This window comes from Glycine max, chromosome 8 (genome assembly GCF_000004515.6).
Source record: "Glycine max cultivar Williams 82 chromosome 8, Glycine_max_v4.0, whole genome shotgun sequence".
NCBI classification, from domain to species: domain Eukaryota; kingdom Viridiplantae; phylum Streptophyta; class Magnoliopsida; order Fabales; family Fabaceae; genus Glycine; species Glycine max.
This window is the reverse complement of record NC_038244.2, coordinates 20,254,604-20,281,070: the sequence shown is the minus strand read 5'-3', so window position 1 is coordinate 20,281,070 and position 26,467 is coordinate 20,254,604. Positions and strand designations below refer to the sequence as shown.

The window sequence follows — 26,467 nt, the reverse complement described above, 5'->3', positions numbered from 1 at the left end:
GAACATTACTTTCAACATGATGGCACCCGCTACTTCAAGGAGATGTTTATTTTTTCTTTTAGCGTTGCCATTTTGTTGAGGAGTATTTGGGCATGTCAATTGATGTTGAATTTATTTTGAAGAAATTCATTGAGACTCGTTTTAAAATATTCAGTGCTGTTGTCACTTCTCACAATGGAGATTTTTGTGTCAAATTGTGTTTCTACCATTTGTGAAAAATATTTAAATATATTAGAAACATCAGATTTTTCGTGCATAAGGTAGTCCAACACATTTGAGTGTGATCATCGGTAAAGGTTACAAACCACCTTTTCCAAATTGGGTTGTAATTTATGATGGACCCCATACATCACTATGGGTCAAATGAAAAGGTTTAGATACATAAGACTGAGAGGAGTAAGGAGTTCTATGACTTTTGGCAAGAACACAACTTTAACATTCAAAAAAAGAACAATCAACGTTTTTCAATAAATTTGGAAACAAATACCTAAGATATTGAAAGCTAGGATGTCCTAGTCTACTATGCCAAAGCATTATTTGGTCCCTTACAGAGGTGGAACTAATACCACTAAGACCTTGAGCTACTTTATTCCCGAAAGCATCCTCGAAATAGTAGAGACCATCCATCATTTTAGCACTGCCAATCATCTTCCCGGAAGTCTGATCCTGAAAAGTATTGTTAGTGTTAAAAAACTTCACATTACAATTAGAATCCTTGCAAATTTTACTAACAGAGAGAAGGTTACAGGATAATTTTGGTACATGTAGCACATTTTTTAAGTCAATGTGTTTAGATAACATACTACTCCCTTCTCCTGCAATTGCTGAAAAAACTACCATCTGCAATTCTAATCTTTTTATTTCTAGAACAAGGAGAATAAGTTTTAATTAAAGAAGAAAGGCTGGTCATGTGATCAGAAGTACCTGAATCAATGATCCATGATGCACACATATTTGAGGTGCAGATAAGAGAGTTGGAGGTACTAAAATTACCTGTTTGTGCCATAGAACCACTAGGAATACTAGATAATGTACTAGATTTTAACAACCTTATGAGTTCATCAACTTGTTCCTTACACAAGGAGGTCTTTTTTGCCTCATGAGCTGTAGGACCAGATTTAGGCCCAAATTTTTTACTGCCCTTTAGATGTGCTGGACTGCCACTAATTTTCCAACATGTTTCTTAGGTGTGATGCTGTTTGTTGCAGTAGTCACACCAGAGATTGGAGGAGCTCTTCCGAATGGTTGAACTCTTACAAGTAGTGGCTTCTACAGCCAAAGCATTGGTCTCAGGACGTGAATCCACTTTCATCTTTCCCATCATCACACTCCTGCGAGTTTCCTCTCTTCTACTGCAAAAATTTCACCTAATGGAGGCAAAGTTGCTCTCCCAATGATTCTACCATGAACTTCATCTAGCTCCTCATTGAGACCAGCAAGAAACTGAATTGCTCTTCCTTCTTCCACTGTCTGCTGATGGTGTTTGGCATCCTCGGCTGACTTCCACTTGTAAGTGTTGAAGTAGTGGAAGTATCTTGTCACATTGTCACCTCCTTGCCGGATTTCTCTAGCTTGTAAGGTGAGTTCATAAATCTGAGATTTATTCCCAAGATCCAAATACATTTCTATGACACTATCCCACAATTCTTTGGCTGTGGAATAGCACATATAATTACTACTGATGTCTTCCTCTTCCACGGATATACATCTGGACAGATTGGAACCATTGGAAATAGTTTGACCCATTAAGTCAAAAAGAGGTGATTTGAACAGAATGAGAATCACCCCAAAAACAACCCTCTGCTCCTGTTTTGCAGGTTGGGAATTTTGATCATCATTGGTGACTGAGGAACCGTCAGCCATGGCTACATATTAGAGTGGTGAGGAGATCATGCTCTGATACCAAGTAGAAAATACGAAATATTATTCATTATCAACTGTGCAGGGATTCCTCCTTTTTATAAAGGAGAATTACATTAGGTGATTTCCTAAAATATGGAAACTAAATCCTAATTAAGGAAATAAAATATAACAATAATGAATTACCTAAAATAGGCTAAATTAAAAAAGGAAATATAATAATTACTTGTTAAACAGGGAAACAAAATAAGTACAGAATCAAACTTATTTATAGAAATATTTCAGGGAATCCAATAGAGATTTTATCCTCTTTTGATACCCTGTCAACAGTTAGTTATGTTCTTATCAATTAGGATTCTCTTTATTTTTATTTTATCAATTAGGACAATTGTTAGGATATCTTTGTAGCCTATATAAAGGGCAGACTTGATTGAAATTTAGTCAATGAGAAATATTCTGAAAAACTTGTGTTAGTTTAGGATGGGCTCTGTCAAGGACGAGTCTGCTACTCTGCTTATTGCTTTCACTATAGATTGAAGGAAGTCTTTTGTGTCTAGACCCGTGACACGATCCTATGCTAAGGCCCATAACACACGTAGATAGAGGCATAAAAAAACTGATTTATGAGTTATAACAGACAACAAGTCAGCTTTTCTAACATAAATAATAGGCTTAAATATGTTTAGTCCCTTAAATTTGGGGCATTTTTGGTTTTGGTCCGTCAAATAAAAAATTGTTCTTTTTAGTCCCTCAAATTCGTGAAATGCAATTTTTAGTCCCTCAACTTCATGACTGAAAATTTGCTTTTTTTAGTTCCTCAAATTTCCTCCGAGGGACCTAAAACAACATTATGTGAATTTGAGGGACTAAAAAGAGAAATTTTTAAATTGGGGGACCAAAATCTAAAGTGACTCAATGGGACTAAAAACATATTTAAGCCTAAATAATACCTACCAATTCAAGACAAACCTGAAAACTAGAATCTTAGGTACCCTCTATACATGCCTGATGTCCTGAGGAAGCCGCATGATCAAAAACTTTCATGGAAGCATGCATGTGTTAGTTTTCTTCCTTTACCATAGCTGATTACCACTGAAGATAATTAACATTGGACTATGTATACTTCTGATATCTAGGGTTATGTTCAGCAAAACGAAATTATGGTCATACTTGCAGGGAAAATGGAAGGGTTTATGTCTGTACAACATTATGACTGCAGTGATAGCTAGGGTAGTGTCCTATAATTGAGTGTGTCTTGTCTTCTGTCGAAGATTTTTTAATGGATTTTCTTGTATTCTCAAGTTTATTTTGTTTTTCTTTGTTAAACCTAGAAGATAGAACTTGGTATTTTCTTATATCGTGAGGATTGTCATATGATCTGTTTGGTTTATTTTATTTTAAATGGTATTTCATATGTAGTTGTTGCTATAAGTTACTCCTGGAGATTGTTATGAACCTTAGCGTAGGATAGGGTTACGGGCCTAGACATGAAAGACTTCTTTCGACCTATAGTGAGAGCAAGAAGCAGACTCACCCTTGACTGAGGCCCTCTTAAACTAACACGTTTTAGTTAGAGTGAGAAGCAGACTCATCCTTAACCGAGCCCCTCCTAAAATAACACAAGTTTTCTGAATATTTTCTTCTTGATTAAATTTCAATTCATTCTGCCATTTAAATAGGCTACAAAGATATCCTAACAATTATCCTATATATTAAGAATTTTTTCATATATATATTTATATATATTTTTTTTCTTGTTAGTTATCTCTATTTTCATCTATTATTAGGAAGGAAAAAACTGGTGTAGACCGTGTATCCCTCAGACAAGCTATCATATTTATCTGTGCCACAAATAGGCCAGATGAATTAGATCTTGAGTTTGTTCGTGCTGGACGTATTGATCGTCGTCTGTACATTGGTTTGCCTGATGCAAAGCAGAGAGTTCAAATTTTTGGTGTGCACAGTTCCGGAAAGCAACTTGCAGAGGATGTGGATTTTGACGAGGTATATGGTTCATTTAAGGAATATACAAATCTACGTACATAAACGTAATCTAATGAATTCAAAAGGCACTCAAGGATAAGTTAGATAATTACTGTATGAAAAATAAGAATGGGGCATGTTGTGAAACTGGCTGCATTGGGTAGATTCAAACATGCTTAAGCTAGCTCCTATCAAATTAAAGGCTAATAATGGGCTGTTAAAGGATGTTTCCATTGAGCAATCATGTAGTATACACTGTAGAGTAGACAGATTAGCTTAAGAATTTCCTACAGTATTCACTGCTGAAATTATGAGTCATATCTTAGTACCAGATTCATTTTTCAATGAAATTTCCCAATGATCAAAACAGAATCTGCTTCAAGAGTATCTCCCAAAGAATTACCATAAAGTTGGACTGCGTTTTTATCATATTCATGTCTTCATATTTGTGTTTTCATTCTGAGTTAGTATGTGAGACTTGACTTCTTTGGACTGACTGTGGCTGCTCTCTGCCTCTCAACAGCTTGTCTTCCGTACTGTTGGATTCTCTGGAGCAGATATAAGAAACCTTGTCAACGAATCAGCAATAATGTCGGTAAGTACTAAACTTCAAATTATCAGCCTTGTCCCTGAATACATCTTGTATACACTACACTACTTAGGGTCAGAAATTATAATAGGGAATAAAATTATGCCAATGTCACTTTCTGTGTTTCTTTTTTTTCTCTGTTCAGGGAAGGCCAGGTATTCTTTACCTTGAAATATGAGAAAAAGTGAATATTATTTTCTGATAATTTTACCATGGTCGGATATAATGTATATATAGGTCCAAAAAATCCTAGTAAGTTTTGCTACAAATCTGTACATATTATAGAATGTTGACAATCAAGAATTTAATGTATAATGATGTGATAGGATATGATATCTGATTTAGAGGAAACTGAATATCCTCTAATTATGTTTAATCAATACTACCCATCTATATAAACAAGCTTTGTAGGGTCTCTTTGTGATACGGTTTACACCCAAATATCCCTCAGTTTATCTCATTTTACATGGTATCACGAGAGAAAATATGAGGCTAGGCTGAATAAATGGAACCAGAGAAACATTTCGATGGCTGGTAGGATCACTCTAATCAATGCTGTCCTAACAGCATTGCCTTTGTTCTATTTGTTATTCTTCAGGGCCCCTATAGCAGTGATTAATAGATTAATTGCCATCCAAAGGCACTTTCTTTGGGGTGGTAATTTGGAAGGGAAGAAAGTTGCTTGGAGACAGGTGTGTGCTTCTAGATAAATGGGAGGTTTGGGGATCAAAGACATTAAGGTCCTCAATAATGCTCTTCTAATTAAATGGAAATGGTTGATGTTTCATCAATCAGATCAACTTTGGAGCAGGATCCTGGTCTCTAAATACAAGGGCTGGAGAGGCTTGAAAGAGGGGCCATCAAAGCATTATTTTTCTCACTGGTGGTCTGACCTAAGGGCTATTAATCAGCATCAGAGCATGGCTGATGTCTCTAAACAGTTTATTTGGAAGGTGGGTAAGGGAGATCAGATTCTTTTCTGGGAGGATACATGGGTTGATGGTGGGATACCTCTTAAAGATAAATTTCCAGAATTATATCAAATTTCTTCCCAAAGATTACAGATTGTGGCAGATATGGGCTCTTTCTATGAAAATGGGTGGGAATGACATTTTTCTTGGAGACGAAATTTGTTTGATAGTGAGATGGGGATAGCTTCAACATTTATTGATCAAATTGCAGCAATCAGGCTAAATGCTAATCTGAAGGACACTTGGGTGTGGGAAGCTGAAACTAATGGGATCTTTTCTACTAAATCTGCATACCACTTTATTAAAGCTGAGCAGCCTTCTGATGTCCAATGTCTGGGTCTCCAACAGCTTTGGGATATCAAAATCCCTACCAGAGCCTTATCATTTGACTGGAGATTGCTTTGGGATAGGCTTCCTACTAAGGATAACTTATCTAGGAGACAAGTTGAGATTGATAATGAACTTTGTCCCTTCTGCCAAAGCCAACCTGAGACTGCCTCACACCTGTTCTTCACATGTCATAAAGTTTTGCCAATGTGGTGGGAATCCAATTCCTGGGTTAAGGAACACAGAGTTCTTCATTGTACACCCTTTCTCCAGCACTCAAGTACAGCAGGAAGGATGGCTACCAATAGAAGATGGAAAATATGGTGGTTGACAGCTACAAAGTCAATTTGGAAGCTTAGAAATGACATAGTTTTTCATAATCAGACTTTTGATATCTCTAAGCTGCTGGATAATGCAATTTTCCTCTCTTGGTCTTGGCTGAAAGGGTGGGAAAGGGATTTCAATGTACCTTTTCAACAATGGTCTTCAGCTATGTCTATAGCTTTTAAATAGAGTTGGTTTGTAGGGTTGGGTTTGTGGCTGTTTTTGTAGGGTTGTTGTATTTCTTTTTTCCTTTTCAGGAGATACTTCACTCCTCTGTCTACTATGTAGTACCCCTGGTACTGATTAATTTTTAATATATATTATTTTTGTAGCTTAAAAATAAAAAAAGAGAAAATAACAAAGCAGTCCCCCACTGGGGACTAGGGGTGGGTAAACGGACCCAGGTCCATGGACTGGCCCGCGAGGCCCATGGTCCGCGCGGGTAATGAACCAATTATTTTAAACGGTCCATGGTTATGTTATATTTTTGGGCCCGTCCCGCTTAACCTGCGGACCATGTGGGTTTGGCCCGCGGGGTCCGCGAGTTGCCCGCATTAGGATTTTATTGCTTTAAATTTGGAATCATTTGTTGTTGGAAATGTTTAAATTTCATATTTTAGATTTATTGCCAGTGTTATCAAATGGCGGCAATGGCGGCGCTATGGCGGTTTTGCGTGGCGAAAATTTGAAAAAACTCCACCGAATAGCGGTGGCGTGGCGGTTTTACAATGACGGCGCCATGGCGGTCATGGTGGTATAGCGGAAATGGCGGAAATAATGGGTTTTTTTTTGTTTTTTTGCGCGGTAGGAGTTAGGCTGACTCGACCCAACCCTACCCGTTATTTTATTCAAAAGCGCAGCGTGGAAACGCAGGACAGAACGCAGCACTCGACCAGGAGCGACACCCCGTACGCAGTAGTCACCGTGCACCCAGCAGCGACGACCCCACGGCCCGCACACCCGACCCGGTAGCGACGAGGACTGACACATGACCCCACGACAGCGACGAGCACCGACAGACGACCCCGCACCCAGCACCCTCACGAAGGCGAACGTCGCGGCGCAGCTTCAGTGTGGTGCACTTTTTTTTTTGCTGTTCGACACCCGTTTTTGATGTCTACAACTTTTTTTTTTTTCGTTTTTCTATTTGACCCCCTCATTTTATTTTTGACAGTCCCATTTTTATTTTTTTTTCTATTTGACACCATGTTTTTTTTTCTGTTCAGTCCTCTTTTAAATGACTGAACCATCTGCCATGACATCCGCCATTTTCCGCTACGCCATCCACCATATTTTTATGGCGGATTTTTGACTTTCCGCCATGAACCGCCATCCGCCATTAACAACATTGTTTATTGCTTAGATTTTCTTTTGTCAAGATATTATTTATTTTATTGATGTAATTGACTAATTGTTAAGATTTTATTTACATTTGTATTGAACTTAATTTGATTGTGTTGTATTTTTATTGAAATTAAAATTATTCTAAAACTAGGCCCGCAGACCGTTTCGTTTGACCCGCGGGGCAGGGGCGGACCAATTTATTTGGTCCGTGTAAGAATGTAGGACGGGCTGACCTGGTCCGCTGCCAATGTGGGCTTATGCAGGCGGGCCTTACGCGGGGTGGGCCGGTCCGCTTACCCACCCCTACTGGGGACCTATTGTCCCCGATGGACCTTTCTGGTCATTGCACTTATTTCGACACCCCGCTTCTGCTTTTTGACGACCCTTTCTCCTTTTTTGGCTAATTTTTTGGTCATTGTTGGTGACCATCACTTTTCCGGCAACCCACTGTCCCCAGGTGAGCCTTTTTGCTTGTCGCCCTTTTCCGGCAAACTCTGCTTCATTTTTCGGCGCTTTTCCGGCCACCTGCTGCCACCACCAGTATTTCGGCGACTTCCCGGTGACGTTTTGGGGAGAAACATACATTTTCTGGTGCACCTTTTGCCAATCTACACAGATAGGTCCACCAGATCGCCATTAGAGCTCTTGCATGCGGTTTTTTGATGCTCCAAACAGCACCCTTCGCCAGTGTGTGTCAGTGTGTGTGGCTTCTGTTCAGGCTGCGATTTTACCTCTCAGGCAATGTTGCTAATGGCGGATGGCGGTTCATGGCGGAAAGTAAAAAATCCGCCATAAAAATATGGCGGATGGCGTAGCGGAAAATGGCGGATGTCATGGCGGACAAAAAAAATAAATATATATATATATAAACTCATTGAAATTGAAAAAAACAAAGGATTGCATTCAAATAAACTAAAAAAGTTTGATGAGTTCATACAATAATCAAATACCAACACCAAATAAACTCATTAAAAAGAGGACTGAACAGAAAAAAAATAAAATTGTGGTGTCAAATAGAAAAAAATAATTAAAAATGGGACTGTTGAAAGTAAAAGGGGGGTGTCAAATAGAAAAACGGAAAAGAAAAGCTGCAGACAGCAAAAAAGGGTGTTAAGCAGCAAAAACAAAAAAAAAGGCTTTGGCCCACCCCACCAGTATAAGTCGCGGTTTTGGCTGGGTCGTCTTCTCCGTTCGCGTTGCCGTCGTTCACGCCGTGCTCGTCGCCGCCGTTCGCGTTGCCGTGGGTGGTCGCTGCCGTGCTCGTCGCCGCCGTGGGTCGTCGCTGGTTGCAGGTGTGGGTGGTTCCGAGGTCGTGGGTTGTCGCGCTGTGTTGGAGCTTCGAGGTCGAGGGTTGCAGCTGCATCCGCCATTTTCCGCCTCGCCGCCACATCCGCCATGGCCGCCATGGCGCCGCCATCTTTAACCCGCCACGCCACCGCTATTCGGTGGCGTTTTATCAGAAAATCACAACGCAACTCCGCCATGGCGCCGCCATGGCCGCCATTTAACAACACTGCTCTCAGGTCACCTCTCAGGTGCGACCCCACCCTAGGAGTTTCGGCCAGTTCTACCCATCCTTGTGGGCCCACATCTCCAGGTGTGGTGCTGTTTGTTCCTGTTTTTATTTTATTTGCAGGAACTGTTTGGTTTGCGTCTTGTAGTTACTGTTTTTCACTCATCATGGCATCTGCTGGTTCTTGTGAGGATTTTAGTTAGTACTACCTTCCGCTTGCCTTCTTCTGAGTTCTTTTGTGTGCTCACCTCTTTAGCCTAGGTTTTGTGTATGTGTTTCTTTTGGAGTTGCTGTTTGCTAGCGTACGGTTTTGTTTCCCTTGATGGCTTCAAAACCCTGACACCTTTGTTGCAGCACTTGTTTTGCTCGTCTTGTTTTAGTCCGTTATGACACGGGCGAATCTTGCAATTGATGATGACTTTTCTCTTTCTCAAGTTTTAAATAATTTTGGGTATTCACTAATATTTGTTTGAAGCTTCCAAATCTTGGTTTTAAGGTTGGATCTTGCTTTAAATTTTCTCCAATAAATTTTCTTGGAACTCAAGTAAAGAACTGTAGCAGTTGCTCACTTAACAGTATTAGAAGTTGGAATAGGACTGGACAGTATCTGTTGCACTCTGCATGAAGCAATTTTGTGGATGATTTCTAAACCTGAATTACTTCCCTAGGAAACGACTAAGAAAATCAAATATTCAATTAATGAACCCCGAATCTTGACTCTTATTACTCCATGAGCATTTCATAATCCTATAGATATAGAATACTAAAAATGATTTTTTTTTGTTTACTTCATCTAAAAATAATTTCGATTTACCAATTTTCATCAATTTATGAAGTATCATAACCTATTTTATATTATAAATGACTGACGAAATCATTTCTGAAAAGAATATCCAAATATCAAATCCGACCTGTATATAACCTTTGCGAAACACTTGAAAATCTTTTTGTCAAGTAATGTACTTGTTGCAAATCTAGATATTCATATTTTTCGTGGTAGATATGTTTATGTCATGTTTTATTGTGTGATTTGAAATCCTTATGTAACAAGTTCAATATCTTGTATGCATTTTGGCTACAATGACATTTTTCTTGTTAATCTGATAGTAAGCTATGGTAAAATATTAAATGTTTTAATCATAAAAAGTTGTTGGTTGCAGGTGAGAAAAGGGCATTCCAAAATTTTCCAGCAAGATATTATTGATGTACTAGATAAACAACTGCTTGAGGGTATGGGTGTCCTTCTGACAGAGGAAGAGCAACAAAAATGTGAACAAAGGGTATGTCTGTCTTCGTTAGTTTTCTTACTGTGGGTCTGGCAAAGCATTTTGTATTGAATTTGTTTCTGTACTATAGTTATCCTTTGAAAAGAAGAGACTGCTTGCTGTTCATGAAGCTGGTCATGTAGTGCTAGCTCACTTATTTCCTCGGTTTGACTGGCATGCATTTTCACAGCTCCTGCCTGGTGGTAAGGTATGCCGCAGGTTACTGCAATATGCAAAATGATGATATTTGATTATTACTATTATTATTTTGTCTTTACATGGAATTTATGTTCTAATTATGCAGGAAACTGCAATATCTGTATTTTATCCTCGAGAAGATATGGTAGACCAAGGCTATACAACATTTGGTTACATGATGATGCAAATGGTAGTAGCTCATGGTGGTCGATGTGCTGAACGTATTATATTTGGTGATGATATAACTGATGGTGGAAGTGATGATCTTGAAAAGATAACGAAGGTAATTAATATATCATTTCAAGATATATTTACCGCCTTGAGCAAATGATAAATACTATTGATGTGAGACAATTACAGCGTGACTTTGTGGCTCAAATTCAAAAATATATGATAGATACGTCATTACCATTCAGAGTTTGAGAGAGAGAAAAAGAAGAAAGTGGAAAGGTATTAATATTGATTCAGAATGAAAAGTTTGTTACAAACAGATTCTGTTTCCCTATTTATAGAGAGGACAGATATGATTACACATAATCTAACTAAGGCAGTTAACTAACCAAAGTTAGTAACTGCTCTAACAAAAATAACAGCTTCGAACAAAGTAACAGAAATAATAGCTTTTAACAAAACAACAGAAATAACAAAACCACAACTGTCCTAACTGAATCATAACTGTTCTAACAGCTGCCCTAACTGAATCACAAAGTAAAACTTACTTAATACATTAATACCCACCCTCAAACTCAAAGGGGTTGAGAATCAGAAATGGATTCAACTACGTTGAGTTTGGACCTAAGAAAGAGAAATCGAGGTGACAGAGGCTTAGTGAGGGCATCAGCCCATTGATCTATAGTAGGAATATGATACAATTTGAGCTCTTTAGCTAAGACGTTCTCCCTGACAAAAAAGATGTCAATTTCCATGTGCTTAGTCCGGGAATGAAGAACTTGATTATGACGGATAGCTACTGCACTTTGGTTTTCACAGTAAATCTTTGGGGTCTGAAACGAACAGATAACTCTGTTAAAAGAGTTTGAATCCATGTAACTTCTGTCGTGGCTTGAGCCAAGCTCCTGTATTCAACTTCAGTGGAAGATCTAGCCACAAATTGTTGTTTCTTGGACCCCCATGAGACCAAATTAGGACCAAAATAAATCACTACACCAGAGGTAGACCTTCTATCATCTGGATCTGAGGCCCAATCAGCATCACATAGGGCTTTGAAAGTAAAAGGCTGAGAGGAAGGAGCAACCTTGAAATGCAGACCATGATGAATAGAGTCTTTAAGGTACCTTAGAATGCGTTTAACAGCTGTCCAGTGAGAGTCCATAGGATTAGCCATGAACTAACAAACCTTGTTCATAGCTTAGCTTAACTCAGGTCTTGTAACGGTTGTGTATTGAAGAGCACCAACAATAGACCTATAGAGAGATGGATCACTGAATAAATCCGAGTCAGCTTTAGTTAACTTGCAAGTAGCAGTCATAGGGGAAGAAATAGGTTGTGCTTCTGCCATTTTGGTTTTCTGAAGCAAATCTCTGATATATTTGCTTTGAGTCAGTAGAATAGTCCCATCAGCAACTGATTTGATTTCAGTACCAAGAAAATAGTCAAGTTTACCCAATTGTTGAAGAGAAAAATTGGAATGCAGCATAGTGATGAGTTGCTGAATTACAACATTGGAGGTACCGGTGATAATAATAAATCTACATAAACAAGAATCTAGATAATGTTTCCTTTGTTTTTATAAACAAACAATGAAGGATCACACTTGCTGGCCACAAACCCAAGCTGTAAAAGAGTTCCTTTGAGCCTATCAAACCACTGTCTTGGGACCTGTTTAAGGCCATACAAAGCCTTTTGCAGCTTGCAAACCAAGGTTTTATCTGAACTTTCAAAGCCTCGTGGCTGCTGCATGTAGATAGTCTCATTAAGATGGCCATTTAAAAAGGCATTGTTGTCATCTAATTGGAACAAATCCCATTTATTAGTGAGAGGAAGAGTGATAATCAACCTGATTGTAACAGGTTTTATCACAGGAGAAAAGGTTTCATTAAAGTCACAACCAGCAACCTAATGAAATCTTTTAGCCACTAACCTAGCCTTGAACCTGTTAATAGTCCCATCAGCATTCTCCTTAATTCTAAAGACCCACTTATGACCCACAGCTTGTCTGTCTTTGGGAAGAGGAACAAGATCCCATGTTTTATTGTTAAGAAGAGCCTCATACTCTTGTTTCATAGCAGCAAACCATTGGGTGTCAGCAAGAGCCTGTTTAACAGTCTTAGGTTCACAATGTGCCAAAAACATTGAAGGATGCAGCCTAGATTGATGAATTCTAGACTTGGATCTGGTATGCATAGGATGGACATTTTGTGAGAGAAGAACAAGATTAGAAGAAGAAGGAGAATTGACAGTGTGAGACTGAGAAGAAGAAGTACTGGACAATTCACTTGGATTTATGTTTAAGTCAGAAACAGTGTTAGAGTGTTCATTAGTAACAAAATTTGGTTCAGCATTTGAAAGAGGAGAAGTGATGTGACATTTTGAGAATTAGGGAATTCAGTATTTAGGGATCAGCACTTATAGAAATAGAATTAGTTTCAGTATGTTGAGAAGAATGAGTGAGTTCATTAGGTGAAGGTGAAACAAGAGGAATATGAGCAGTAGGTAAAAAATCACTCTTAGAAGATGTGACAGAGTTGGATAAAGGTGGAAAAAGATCATTGTAGGGATATTTAAGCTCATTGAAGATAACATCTTTGGAAACATATAATTTGTCATTAGGAGAGAGACACTTGTAGCCTTTGGGAGAGGTGGAATAACCAAGGAATAAACACTCGTGTGACCTGAAATCAAATTTTCCAGCGAAGGATTATCTGCAACACGAAGCCAAGGGTATAAAGCCAACTGGGGAAAATGGAAGAAGTAACAACTGGAAGGATGCTCTGAACATCCTCTCGTTATGTTTCACGAGGTTTCTGAAAGACATGGGTGAAAAGGAGCTGTGGGCAGTTTTCAAGAAATGGGGAGATGCTAGGGAGGTTTTTATTGCAAGGAATCGGAATAGAAATGGCCGCAGGTATGGTTTTGTGAGACTCAAAGGGGTGGAAAATGCAGAGACTAGAGAGACAGCTGGACAATCTATTTCTGGGAGGTTTGAAACTACGTGTAAACTTACCGAAGCATGATAGGGAACAAAAGCTGATAAAGACTATAAAAAGCAAGCCCCAATCAAAGGAGGAGGCAGCTACAACAAAGGTGAGGGATAGGGACAAAGACAAAGGAAAAGGTGTAGCAAACCAGAGTACAACTACAGGAGGTCAACAACACAGTATCAGAAATGTGACAGGCAGCAGAACATATGCGAGGTGATCGCAACAGGCAGGAATTATGGGACAAAAATATGGACACCGAAGCCTGCCCATGCAAATAGTATACCATCCTGCTCGTCTTTCCATTTAACAATACAATTGGATAAGAAACCATGACTAACCAACACTTGGTGGGAAGACTGAAGAACCTAGTAATGTTTGATAGGCTCGAAGAAGAATTTATGTGGGATGGAGGTGAAGAGATAAAACCAAAATACATTGGTGGAGATAAAACCAAAATACGCAAGAGCAGAACAGTTGTGTAGAGATGGAATTAAAAACGGCCTATCAATGTTCTACACGCTGGAGAAATGGAGTCTGTCTTTGAGAGCTGGTTTACGATTGGCTTGGATGATGTGCTGGGGGATTCCTCTTCATGCTTGGGATGTGGAAAATATCACAAAGATCGTGAATGGGATTGGGGAGGTGTTGAACATCGATGAAAATGTTGGAGAGCTCCATAGACTGGATAGATCACGTGTCCTCCTAAAAACCCCACTGCTCCATGTGATAAATCATATAGTTACAACTTTTATCAATGGGGTAGCGCACGGTTAAGATTGTGGAAGAGATATGCTATGTGTGTCACAGCTGCAATTGTAACAGAGGGGACTATGGGGAATCATTTGAAGAAATATCTTCAGAGTGGAACGACATAGGTTTTGGCATCCAGTCGGAGGAAGATCAGGCGGAAAGCAAGTCTCCGACATCAAACACTGTCTTGGATGTTGAGGGAGATGCAAGGGCTCTGAATTGTGGAATGCGGTTATTACCCGCTGGGTATTACCCACTCTCTGCAACAATAGTCAACAATGTTGACAACGAGACTACTCACCAAATCCTGGACTGTGGTTTAGGTGAGAATATATGTTTGCAAATGAAGGTTGAGCACTGCAGAACAACAGGAGGGGGACAGGGAGGATAGTAGACAGCAAAATTTGGCAGCAGAAAGTAACCATAATGGGGAGGCAGATGTAGTGCTTTTGGGTGAGGATGGACAAGAGTTTAATAAAAAGAGCAACAAAGGTGAAGAAGGGGTTCCACATAATCAGTCAGATTTTGAATTAAAGGGGCTGCATAAGGAGAAGTGGGAATCATTTCAGGAGTGTGAAAAAGACAAAGCAGTCTCGGGTCCCTCCAAAAAATTGTGTTGGGGATTTGGGCCTCCAGTTGAATGGGCCCAATAAAAAATGGAAGGTGTACAAAAGAAACAAGGGGTGCAATAAAGAAAATCATCCCATTCATAAATTAGATTTGCGAGAGGGACATAAGGCATGTCTAAAAACCAGACATAATGCTGAAAGTAGGAACAATTCTTTAAAATACACCCAGTCAGCTTCCCTTAAACAAAAAACAGGTAGTGGGCTGAAGGAAGTTGTAGGAAACTCCAAGGATAAAAAAGCCACAACATCAGAAATTTCAGCTTCAACATCCAGAAGCTGTGAAATATTAAAAGAGGCAGTAAATACCTTGGAAATGGAAAAATACATAGGAGTCAATTTCAATAAACAAGAGGGAACAATTATAGGAAAATTGATCAACATGGAGGAAAGGGACAAGGGCATAAATCAGAGGAAGGGAAGCAATGTAGGTGACTTGTGAAGATTGTAACCTACAATGTAAGAGGCTTGGGGAGGGGTCTAAAATGGGCCTCAATAAGAAATTTGGTGAAAAAAGAGCAAGTTGATCTGTTATGCCTACAGGAGACTAAGAAGGAAGTCATTGACAAAAACTTTATGTCAAGCTTTGGGGGGAGATGCTAAAGTTAAGTGGGAATTACAGCCAACAATCAATAATGCAGGGGGATTATTGTGTATCTGGAGTGATGTAGCTTTCAAAGTGGAAAAGGTGACGGGCAATGGTTTTATATATTTGGAAGGTACTTGGGCTGGTGATGGTGGAAAAGTGACTATAATTAATATTTACTCACCTTGTGACATAGCTTCCAAAAGAATTCTACGGGATGAAATCAAACAACTTAGAGCTGCCAACAATGGGGGCCTATGTTGTATTTTAGGAGACTTCAATTGCATTAGAAGGCAATCTGAAAGAGTAGGAGTATGTCAAAGGATTCGGAATGGGGGCAACATGAAGGAATTCAATGACTGGATTGCTGACTTAGATGTTGAGGATGTACCTAGTGTGAGCAGAAAATTCACTTGGTACAGACCAAATGGGACATCAAAAAGCAAAATTGATAGGGTTCTTGTCTCAACTGATTGGTTCTGCTAATGACAAGACAGTATTCAGATTATTTTGGATTGTAATTTCTCTGGTCATTGTTCAATCTTGTTGCGATCCTCTTCTGTTGACTGGAGACCCAAGCCTTTTAGGTTTCTTGATTGCTGGCTGCAAAATAAATCTCTCAGGAAGTTAGTTCAGGACTGCTGGATGGACAATTCTGTATCTGGCAGGGGGGATATGTCCTAAAAGAAAAGCTTAAGAAGCTAAAGTAGAGACTAAAAGATTGGAATACAAATCACTTTGGAGATGCTTAACAGAAATTAAAGAAAGTGGAAGCTAAGCTCAATAATCTGGAAAAAGAGGGAGATGTGAGGCAGCTGAATGAGGAAGATCAGAAATTAAGAAGACAACTTCAGGAAGATTTATGGTGGGCAGCAAAGATCAGTTGAATCCATAGCCCGACAAAAGGCAAGATCAAGATGGATTAAGGGGATTGCAACTCTAGATATTTTCACTTGACTATAAATTGTAAGCGGCGTTATAACATGCTTAGAGGGGTGAATATTGAGGGGTGCTGGATTCATGAACCAGGTAGAGTTAAAGAGAAGACTAGGCTATTCTTTAAAAGGAGATTTCAGGAAGTTGAGTGAGAGAGACCAAGGCTGGATGGAGTTAGATTTAAGTCCATTGATCAGCAGCATAATGTGTTTTGGTGGCTTGTTTCGAAGAGGATGAAGTTAGGGCAGCCATCTGGGATTGTGGTAATGCGAAAAGCCTTGGACTAGATGGACTGAATTTTAATTTTATCAAACAGTTTTGGGATCTCCTTAAACCATATGTGCTTAGATTTCTGAATGAATTTCATGCCAATGGTGTTTTTCCAAAAGGAAGCAATGCATCTTTTCTAGTGTTGATTCCTAAAGTAAATGACCCTCAAGGCCTCATTGACTATAGACCTATCTCTTTAATAGGCTGTATCTACAAAATTGTGGCAAAGCTGCTGTCTAACAGGCTTAAGAAGGGTGTTGCCTTGCATCATTGATGAACGTCAATCTGCTTTTATGGAGGACAGACAACTACTTCACAGTGTGGTTGTAGAAAAAGCAAAGAGACGCAATAAGAGTTTCTTGGTGTTTAAAGTAGACTATGAAAAGCCTATGACTCTGTGAGCTGGGATTTTCTTTCTTACATGATGAAATGGATGGGGTTTTGCACCAAATGGATTAAGTGGATAAATGGATGCTTGAAGTCGATCTCAATTTCAATCTTGTGAGCTGGGATTTTCTTTCTTACATGATGAAACGGATGGGGTTTTGCACCAAATGGATTAAGTGGATAAATGGATGCTTGAAGTCAATCTCAATTTCAATCCTGGTTAATGGTAGTCCCACAGATGAATTTTCTTTCTCGTTCAACATTGTAGCCAAGGGGCTAGCTGGGTTGATGAGAGAAGCCCAGGATTAGAAGCTCTATGAAGGGATTAAGATAGGGAAGGATGAGGTGGACATTAGCTTGTACTTCAGTACGTTGATGACACAATTTTCTTTGGGAAAACATGCTTGGAGAATGTAAAAGCAATCAAGGTCTTGTTGAGAAGTTTTGAATTAGTTTCCGGGCTGAGGATAAATTTTGCTAACAGAAAATTCGGGGCAATTGGCATGTCGCATCATTGGATTCAGAATGTGGCAAATTACCTTAGTTGCAGAGTGTTGGCCATTCCTTGGAGAATGTAAAAGCAATCAAGGTTTTGTTGAGAAGTTTTGAATTAGTTTCCAGGCTGAGGATAAATTTTGCTAAAAGCAAATTTGGGGCAATTGGCATCTCGCATCATTGGATTGAGAATGTGACAAATTACCTTAGTTGCAAAGTGTTGGCCAATCCTTTTTTGTATTTGGGTATCCCTATTGGGGCAAACCCAAGGCATAATGTGATTTGGGACCCTATAGTTGAGAGATGTGAGAGAAAACTATCAAAGTGGAACCAAAGACATCTATATTTTGGGGGAAGGGTCACTCTTATAAAGTCGGTTTTAAATTCAGTCTCTATTTTCTTTCTTTCTTTTTTTAGGGTCTCGAAGAAGGTGGCCATCAAATTGGGGAGGCTGCAGCGATGGTTCTTATGGGGTGGAAATTCAGACCAAAGGAAAATTGCTTGGGAAAATTGGGAGACAATTTGTCTTCCAAAGGAGAAAAGTGGGCTGGGGGTGCAGGATATTGCAAAGTTCAATTGCAATTTTCTTGGGAAATGGCGTTGGAACCTTTTTCATCATAAGGGAGAATTATGGGCGAGGGTTTTGGATTCCAAATACGAGAGCTGGAGAAGTCTGGATGAATCAAGATCAAATACCTCTGATTCAATCTGGAGGCGGGATTTAAGACATGTCTGTAATGCTTCAGGGGAGGGGGGATGGTTCAAAGGTGGTATAGAATGGAAAATTGGATGTGGAACAAAGATTAAACTGTGGGAAGATGGTTGGCTAACTGGCTAGGATGAGGGTTACCCTTACTCAAACCGGGGGTGGAGTTGTTTCAAGAAATGGGTCTTATGGAGGATTGAGTAAAAAATAAATGACCCAGTATTAGAATAAGGGTAGTCCGGGGGAAATAAAATTATAACAGGGAATTTGGAAAACAAAGAGAAAATAGGTCATGGGGGCCAAGAAATAGAGGTACGTGAAATCTGTCTTACCAAGAATATGTGAAGAGGAGGGATGAAAAGTTATGTTTTCAGTGTGGGGGACCTTTTGGGACAGGGCCTAGATTCCCAGAAAAGAGCTTAAGGGCAGTGATTTTAGTGGAGGATGAGCTAATCAATGAAGATGGAGAAATTACAAGGAAAAAAACTGAGACGGGAACTGAGGAGGATGACAATGAGGCTGTGGATTTGATCTTAGGAGTAGCATGGCTGGCTACTTTGGGGGAAGTTAAAGTAAACTGGAAAAGTCAGACAATGAAATTTGTACAGCAAGGACAAGTTGTGGAGGTAAAGGGTGATCCGGGTTATTTAGAGGATTGATCTTTCCTTAAATTTTTTTAAAAATGACAGAAATAGAAGCAGTTTCGTTTTTGTGGATGGTAGAGAAAGAATCAGCTAGAGAGGAAGGGCGAGTTCTGGATTAGTCTGAAATATCAGAAGAAAAATAGGAGCAGCTGAAAATAATTTTGGGAGAGTATGCTCAAGTTTTCTCTGAACCAAAGGGGTTGCCTCCAAACAAAGAGGTGGACCATTGCATCCCTATGAAGGCTGGAATAGATCCAGTGACTATTTGTCCTTACTGGTATCCCTATCTACAAAAAATTGAGATAGAAAAAGTAATTGACATGCTGGCTTTGTGTAATAAGGCCTAGTAATAGTCCATACTCTAGTCCTGTAATATTAGTTAAAACAAAGGATGGTAGTTGACAATTTTGAATAGATCATGGAGTCCTTAACAAGGTGTTTGTGTCGGACAAATTTCCTATTCCGGTTATTGAGGAACTTTTAGATGAATTAAATGGGGCTAGATATTTTTCAAAGATTGATTTAAAGTCTGGATACCACCAGATTCGCATGCACAAGGATGATATGCCAAAAAAAGCCTTTAGGACCCATCAAGGCCACTATGAATTTTTGGTAATGCCTTTTGGATTGACAAATGCCCCTGCAACTTTTTAGTGTGTTATGAATTCTACACTGCAACCTTTCCTCAGGAAGTTTATTTTGATCTTTTTTTATGATATCTTAGTGTATAGTCTGTCTTGACAGGATAATATAACATTTAGAATATGGGTTTGGGGCTAACTTAATCCCAAAAGTTAACTCATAGGGTGAAGGTTGTCCTTCACTTATATACTCTATCTTCGCACTATTTCTAGCCAATGTGGGAGTAGCTGAAGCAATTTTATAAGACTAGATTTCAAAAATCTCTCGAGTTGAAGCCATGGTTAAATGGGGTTGAGTTTAGAACTATTGATCAGTCTGATAACGTCATACTCACAACCCCTTTTGAGGAAGCAGAGGTGAAGGTAGTTGTGTGGGAGTGTGGAAGCTTCAAGAACCGGGGTCTAGACGGGTTCAACTTCAAGTTCATTAAGGAATTCTGAGAGATTCTTAAACTGGAGTTTCTTAGATTCCTTGGGGAATTGCATGCAAATGGTATCTTTCCGAAGGGAAGCAATCCATCATTTTTGGCCTCGATTCCAAAGGTTAAGGATCCACAAGGCCTTAATGAGTACATGCCTATTTCTTTGGTCGGGTGTATTTTTAAGATTGTGGCCAAGATTTTGTCAAGACGATTAAAGAGGGTCTTGTTGAGCATCATTGATAAGCGTTAGAGTGTGTTCATGGAAGGAAGGCACTTGCTGCATGGTGTTGTTGTTGCTTATGAGGTTGTTGGCGAGGCGAGGAGAAACAAAAAAAAAATGCTTAGTTTTTAAAGTGGACTATGAAAAGGTGTACGATTTACTATGTTGGGATTTCCTGTTATACATGATGAAAAGGATGGGCTTCTATGATAAGTGGGTTCGTTGGATCGCGGGATGCTTGAAGTCTTCTATAGTCTCAGTGTTGGTGAACGGGAGCCCTGTAGATGAGTTCCTTCCCCAAAGAGGTCTCAAGTAAGGGGACCCATTATCCCATTCTTGTTTAATATCGTGGCTGAGAGTTTATCGGGTTTGATGAGGGAGGCTCAAAAGAAGAATTTGTATGACGCTTTTGAGGTGGGAAGCGATAAAGTTGAAGTCAGTATCCTGCAGTACGTAGATGATACTATCTTTTTGGGTGACGCCTCCATGGCTAATGTGGCTGCCATCAAGGCTATTCTATGGAGCTTTGAGCTAGTTTCAGGTCTCAAGATTAACTTTTCCAAGAGCTGCTTTGGGGCCTTCGGAGTGTCTGAGGAGTGGGTGAAAATTGCTGCCAACATGTTGAATTTTAGATTGTTGTTGTTGCCCTTTTCTTACTTGGGAATCCCCATTGGGGCTATCCCAAGGCAGAGCGAAACATGGGACCCAATCATTGTGAAGTGTGAAAAGAGATTAAATAAGTGGAGATAGAGACATCTCTCTTTTGGGGGAAGGGTGACTTTTATAAAGTCAGTCCTAAACTCAATTCCTATCTTTTATTTTTCTTTTTTCACGGTTCCCAAGAAGGTGGTGTCTAAGCTGGAGGGTCTGCAACAAAGGTTTCTTTGGGGAGGTGACGCGGAGTATAAGAAAATCCCATGGATCAGTTGGTAGACAATTTTTCTTCCAAAGGAGAGAGGAGGGTTGTGCATTCGGGAACTGACAAAGTTTAATTGTGCTTTACTTGGAAAGTGGCGGTGGAATTTAATCTATCACCAAGGTAACTTATGGGGTAAAATACTGGAGTTGAAGTATGGTGGATAGAGGAATCTAGACTGTGAGAGGAGAAGTAACAAAGAATCCATATGGTGGCGTGATCTAAGTGCCATATGTGGCTCTAATGCGGAGGGAAGATGGTTTGATGAGAATATAAAATGGAGCATCGGGTGCGGATCAAATGCTAGATTTTGGGAGGATGGATGGCTTGACGATGGAATCTGTATGATGGATAAATATCAACGCCTTTTTTGTATCTCAGGACAAAGACAACAATTTATTTATCAGATGGGGCGACTGGTAGGTGGTATTTGGGAATGGAATCTATTAAGGAGAAGAAATCTGATGGAGAGTGAGCTGGCCTTGGCATAAAATTTCATGGCGGAAGTGGAGGCTCTTGGTGTTCAGCCTTTGCAGAAGGATAGATGGGTGTGGTTGGGGGACATAGGTGGGGAGTATTAAGTTAGCAGCACGTATAAAATTCTCAGTGAAGAAGGGGTGATTGGGGAGAGGCTGGGGACGATAATGGGGTGTTCAGCAGGTTGTGGAAGTTGAAGGTCCCAAGCAAGGTTGCGCATTTCAGTTGGTGGCTGTTGAGGGACAAAATTCCAACAAGGATTAATCTTTTATGAAGAAATGTGGATATGCAGGTGTCTAGATGTCCGATGTGTATGTTGGAGGAGGAAGATGCTTCCCATTTATTCTTTAAATGTGATAGGATCATACCAATGTGGTGGGAGTGTCTCTCATGGCTAGGAGTGTCTATAGTATTGCCACAAACACCAAACAAATACTTCTTACGGCATTCATACTGCTGTTTGGAAGGTGTGGTTCAGAATAGGTGACAAACAATGTGGGTAGCTTTGACATGGCGTATATGGCACCATAGGAACAGGTTGATTTTCTCCAATGAAGAATTCCATGGTCCAGCAATACTAAAGCTGGGCTTTTGTGTGGAGGTGATTTACTTTTGTTGGTTGTGGCTGAAAAACATGGAAAGGATTTTGAAATACCTTATCACGTATGGACCAGCAATACTAAAGCTGGGCTTTTGTGTGGAGGGGGATAAGGTCTTTTGTGGGTGGGATTTATCATGCTCTTCATCACAGTGTTTTGGTACTCTAATATATACTGCATTCAGAATATATTTGAATCCCAAAACGGAACAGTGATGGTAATAGCATGATAGTATGTACAGAAATAGTACCTCTGGTACTGCTAACAATCATCAATCATTTTCAATAATATATATACATACTTTTGTTGATAAAAAAAAGTGCATTCAACAGCAATTTCCAGAATTTACCTTGAGGACAAGGTTCTTTTTGAAGGGGAGATATTGTTAGGAAAGAGGATCAGGGTCAGCCACGGGCTGAACAAAAAGCTTTGTGAGTATACACAAGGAGAAAGTAGTCCAATAATTGAAAATAGGAGGGGTCTGAACAGAATACTATTGAGTCTGTTAATTCTGTTAGGACAGTTAGACAGTCAAGAGATAGTAGGTGTAAATAGACCCTTTGAAGGATGGTGAGGATTCATTAGGAATTATCCTTGTGAGAAAGGAGAGGGCTCCTTTGTATTCCCATTCTACTTCAATAATACACAAAATAATCTTTCTTTCTGCAATTCTAATCTCAGAGTGTAGAGGATTCCTAACATCCAAGTAGTTAGTGAACTAAAATAAGTTTATTACCACATCATATTTCCTTGATTATTTATTTTTTGACGGGTGGAGGGGGTGTTCTTGGCTATGAGGGCTTCTTAAATATATATTGTACATGCGGTTCATCTGTTTCTCCTTTAGACACATTTGCTGTGTTTTTGTTTTAAAAAATAAACTTATCCAACCCCTTGAGTTCTTGATTTTGTTTTCCCTTTTTCTCAATAACAATAATTATGAATTTTTCTTTTGTTGATATAGGTTATTACGTCTTTTTGATGGTGTGTATGCCTGTATGTTAATATTATCTTTTGGTTTTAATTATTTTGCTTATCACTGAAATTTGTTTTCAGATTGCTAGGGAGATGGTTATCAGTCCCCAAAATAAAAAGTTGGGGTTAATTGCTTTAACAAAAAGGGTTGGCTTAAATGATCGACCAGACAGCCCAGATGGAGAGTTGATAAGATATAGAGTATAGTCCTTCTCTGAAGCAGCAAATATAATGTTTACCTTTCTCTGTAATGTGAAAGTAATTCATTTTTTTTCCTTCATTTGTGTTTAGTGGGACGATCCCCAAGTAATTCCTGCTAATATGACACTAGAGGTGTCTGAGCTTTTTACAAGGGAGTTGACAAGGGTAATTCTGTTTGATCTCTCTCCATCGTTATTTTATGGCATTTGAAAGGAGCTTTAAGCTTATGCAAATTCTTCACACTTGAATCTAATGAAGGTTTATGCTCTATGTAACTGGAGTTTCATGTTAAACATTTGCGACACAAATGATGACATAATATGAACATGGCATTTTTTTATACAAGGTGAAGAAAGAGAGAGCTATTTAGCTAATCAAGATGGGGCTTTTTTTATTATTATTTTTTTTTGGTTTTTCACTCTAAATAATCAAGAGGGAAATGAATATATTACAAAAAATGAAACATATTTGGTTAAATTTTTTTAAAATTTTCATCTATTGTGAATATACAATGATTTTTAGTTGTTTAATTGATATGTTGTCACAGTACATTGAAGAAACGGAAGAACTTGCAATGAATGCTTTAAGGAATAACAGGCACATCCTGGACTTGATTGTGAGGGAACTATTGGAGAGGTCAAGAATAACCGGATTGGTATGCTATGTTCCTATTTCTGTTGTCAGTTTTTCTTTACTTTTTTCACTGGAGAGGGAAGTGGTTAAAGCATAATTAACTTGTTCAATGTTTGATCCTTGTTGGTGTTGTCTAATGTATTGTAACAAAAAATATTTGTTTCCCTCCTGTCAAAGACTAACTCCCCCAAATGCTTGAAGTTGTTCCATAGAGGCCTGGGAATGGCTTTATATCTCACACCTCCTCCTATACAAGAGCCTTTTGGGCTTAAGGTGTTGATAATGCACCTATTTTACCTTGTGGGTAAATTGAATTTAGATATGTAGAATCAAAATGGACTGGCTGTTGTATTCAGAGTGGCTAGAATCAAACTCTTTTGGTCTTGGGTTTCCTATTCCAAGCCTATATTTCCCTTCTACCCGTGCTTTTGGCCTGATTATATAATTTTCTTTTCCTTTTTCCTATTTTATGTTGTGTTTCTTTTTTACTTAGCTTCTACTTTATGCATCCATAGGAGGTTGAAGAAAAATTAAAGGAAATGTCTCCAGTAATGTTCGAGGACTTTGTGAAGCCATTCCAGATAAATCCAGATGAGGTACTTTCTTCCCTACTGCTTAATGTGGTTTAGGTTATTAAAGTGTGTCTGGATACCCTTCGACACCATTATATATTGGCATAATAATTAATAGCATACATATGTTGATATATAAAACTACCTCCGGTCTTATATATAAGATACAAAAGACAACATTTTCATAGTCCTAATTATAAGAAATATAAGACTACTTCATTATTAAGTTTCCTTTTCACCCCTAATTAATTGTGAGGTGAATTAATTATTACATTCATTTTCCCATAAAAGTGGATGCATTTATTGAGGTATTTACAAAATAAGGTATACTCATTGGTTGAATTTGAAAAACAATCATCTCTTAAGGTAGTCATGGAATAAAATTAAAAATTTATGACAAAATAAACAATCTAACCACTTTTATTGGTTATGATGAATTAGGTAATTGTTGCTTATATATAGGATCGGAGGTAATAGATTGCAGGAATCAAACAATTATTATTATATTATTATTATTATTATTATTATTGTACAAAAATAATTCATTTTTTGAGAGGTTGAAAGGTGAATGCTGATTTGTTTGATTACTCTCACTTTCCCATCTTTTTCTGTTAAACTTCTCTCTTTTTTTTTTTGCCTTGGTATTTTATCAGCAAATTATGAATAAGCACTGTAAATTTTTTTGACTTATTCTTCCTCATGAATATTAAGGGTTTCCATTTTCTGAACCGGTTCCTATAATTTTCTCCTTGTAATTATGCCTTAGTTCACAGCAACTCATTTTGTTTTTTTGGAAGGCTCACAGCATTATAGGAGGGAAAGAAGAGATTTTCATTTCCTCCCACAAATGCAATAATTGTAGTTTTATCAATGCAGAAGGGACCATTACCGCATAATGATCGGCTACGATATCAGTTACCCGACTTGTATCCTGCTCCTCTCCATAGATGTTGACACCTTCAGATCTTCATGTTACAACCTCATTTGCAACAGTTCTAATTGGGGACAGAGAAATGGGTTTGATGGTGGTAACTTTCCATAAAAAGTCAACCCCATATGTATACATTCATGGGACCAAATATAGGACCAGGGAGAGGAACATAGTGGAGCTGTTGATTAAATTTAAATTGCTCATTTTCTTCTGCAATTGGCCAGTGATGCATCTCATTTTTGATGAATTCTTTGTGCTGGTAAGCCTTGGAGACACCTCGACAATCTTCATGCATTGCCTTGATAAATTTATTTATTTTTATTTTTTTTGTGGGGCTGGGAGGGCATTCTTTATGTGACTCTGCATTTTCGTGGTTTTACAAAATGTCATGTATGGTTGAGGATGAAATTTTTAGCCCTCAAAATTTGCAGTTGAATTTTGTACGCTTCAAAGTATGAAGCTGAGACTAGTGCAATCAATGGTTTGTAATTTTGTATAAATCTAAGCATGGACGGGATATAACATGGGAAACGCCTACTGCAACACCAAAAATTAAGTTGTCCTAATCATTGATATTAAAATTTTAAGTTTAAATTTTCACTCTTGCATAATTTTATTAGACTTAATGTTACTTTGATCTATTATGTTTCGTAGTTGTTTCATATTGGTACATTATAGTTTTAAAAGTTTTATTTTGATATTTTAAGTTTTTGAAGTGTCTAAATTGATTCATTTCTTCCGATTTCGTTAGTAAAAGTTAGTGTTCGGTTAATGTTTGAATTTTAAAATAATTGTGGCAGCTAAAGGCCATCACTGTGTTTATTTTATAAAATTAAAAATCAACAAAAAAAATCCATCTTCTCTGTTTCATCTTCAACTGTTGATAAATAAGAAATAGGATCAAGCTTCAGTCCTCCACACAAGAATGAATTGTAGATAAGCATC

At 38.6% G+C, this 26,467-nt stretch overlaps 1 protein-coding gene across 1 annotated transcript in view; it reads left to right on the top strand.

The window, feature by feature from the left end:
• LOC100819005 (ATP-dependent zinc metalloprotease FTSH 12, chloroplastic) overlaps window positions 1-26,116 on the top strand; it is a 66,276-nt gene extending 40,160 nt beyond the window's left edge. The window contains exons 10-19 of the mRNA XM_003530358.5: window positions 3,648-3,864; window positions 4,367-4,438; window positions 10,072-10,191; window positions 10,268-10,384; window positions 10,481-10,657; window positions 23,267-23,386; window positions 23,477-23,551; window positions 23,934-24,041; window positions 24,535-24,615; window positions 25,468-26,116. Coding sequence (XP_003530406.1) covers window positions 3,648-3,864; window positions 4,367-4,438; window positions 10,072-10,191; window positions 10,268-10,384; window positions 10,481-10,657; window positions 23,267-23,386; window positions 23,477-23,551; window positions 23,934-24,041; window positions 24,535-24,615; window positions 25,468-25,545 — 1,165 coding nt within the window. The 3' untranslated portion in view covers window positions 25,546-26,116. The remainder of the gene's footprint in view (window positions 1-3,647; window positions 3,865-4,366; window positions 4,439-10,071; window positions 10,192-10,267; window positions 10,385-10,480; window positions 10,658-23,266; window positions 23,387-23,476; window positions 23,552-23,933; window positions 24,042-24,534; window positions 24,616-25,467) is intronic.
• The last annotated feature ends 351 nt before the right edge of the window (window positions 26,117-26,467 follow it).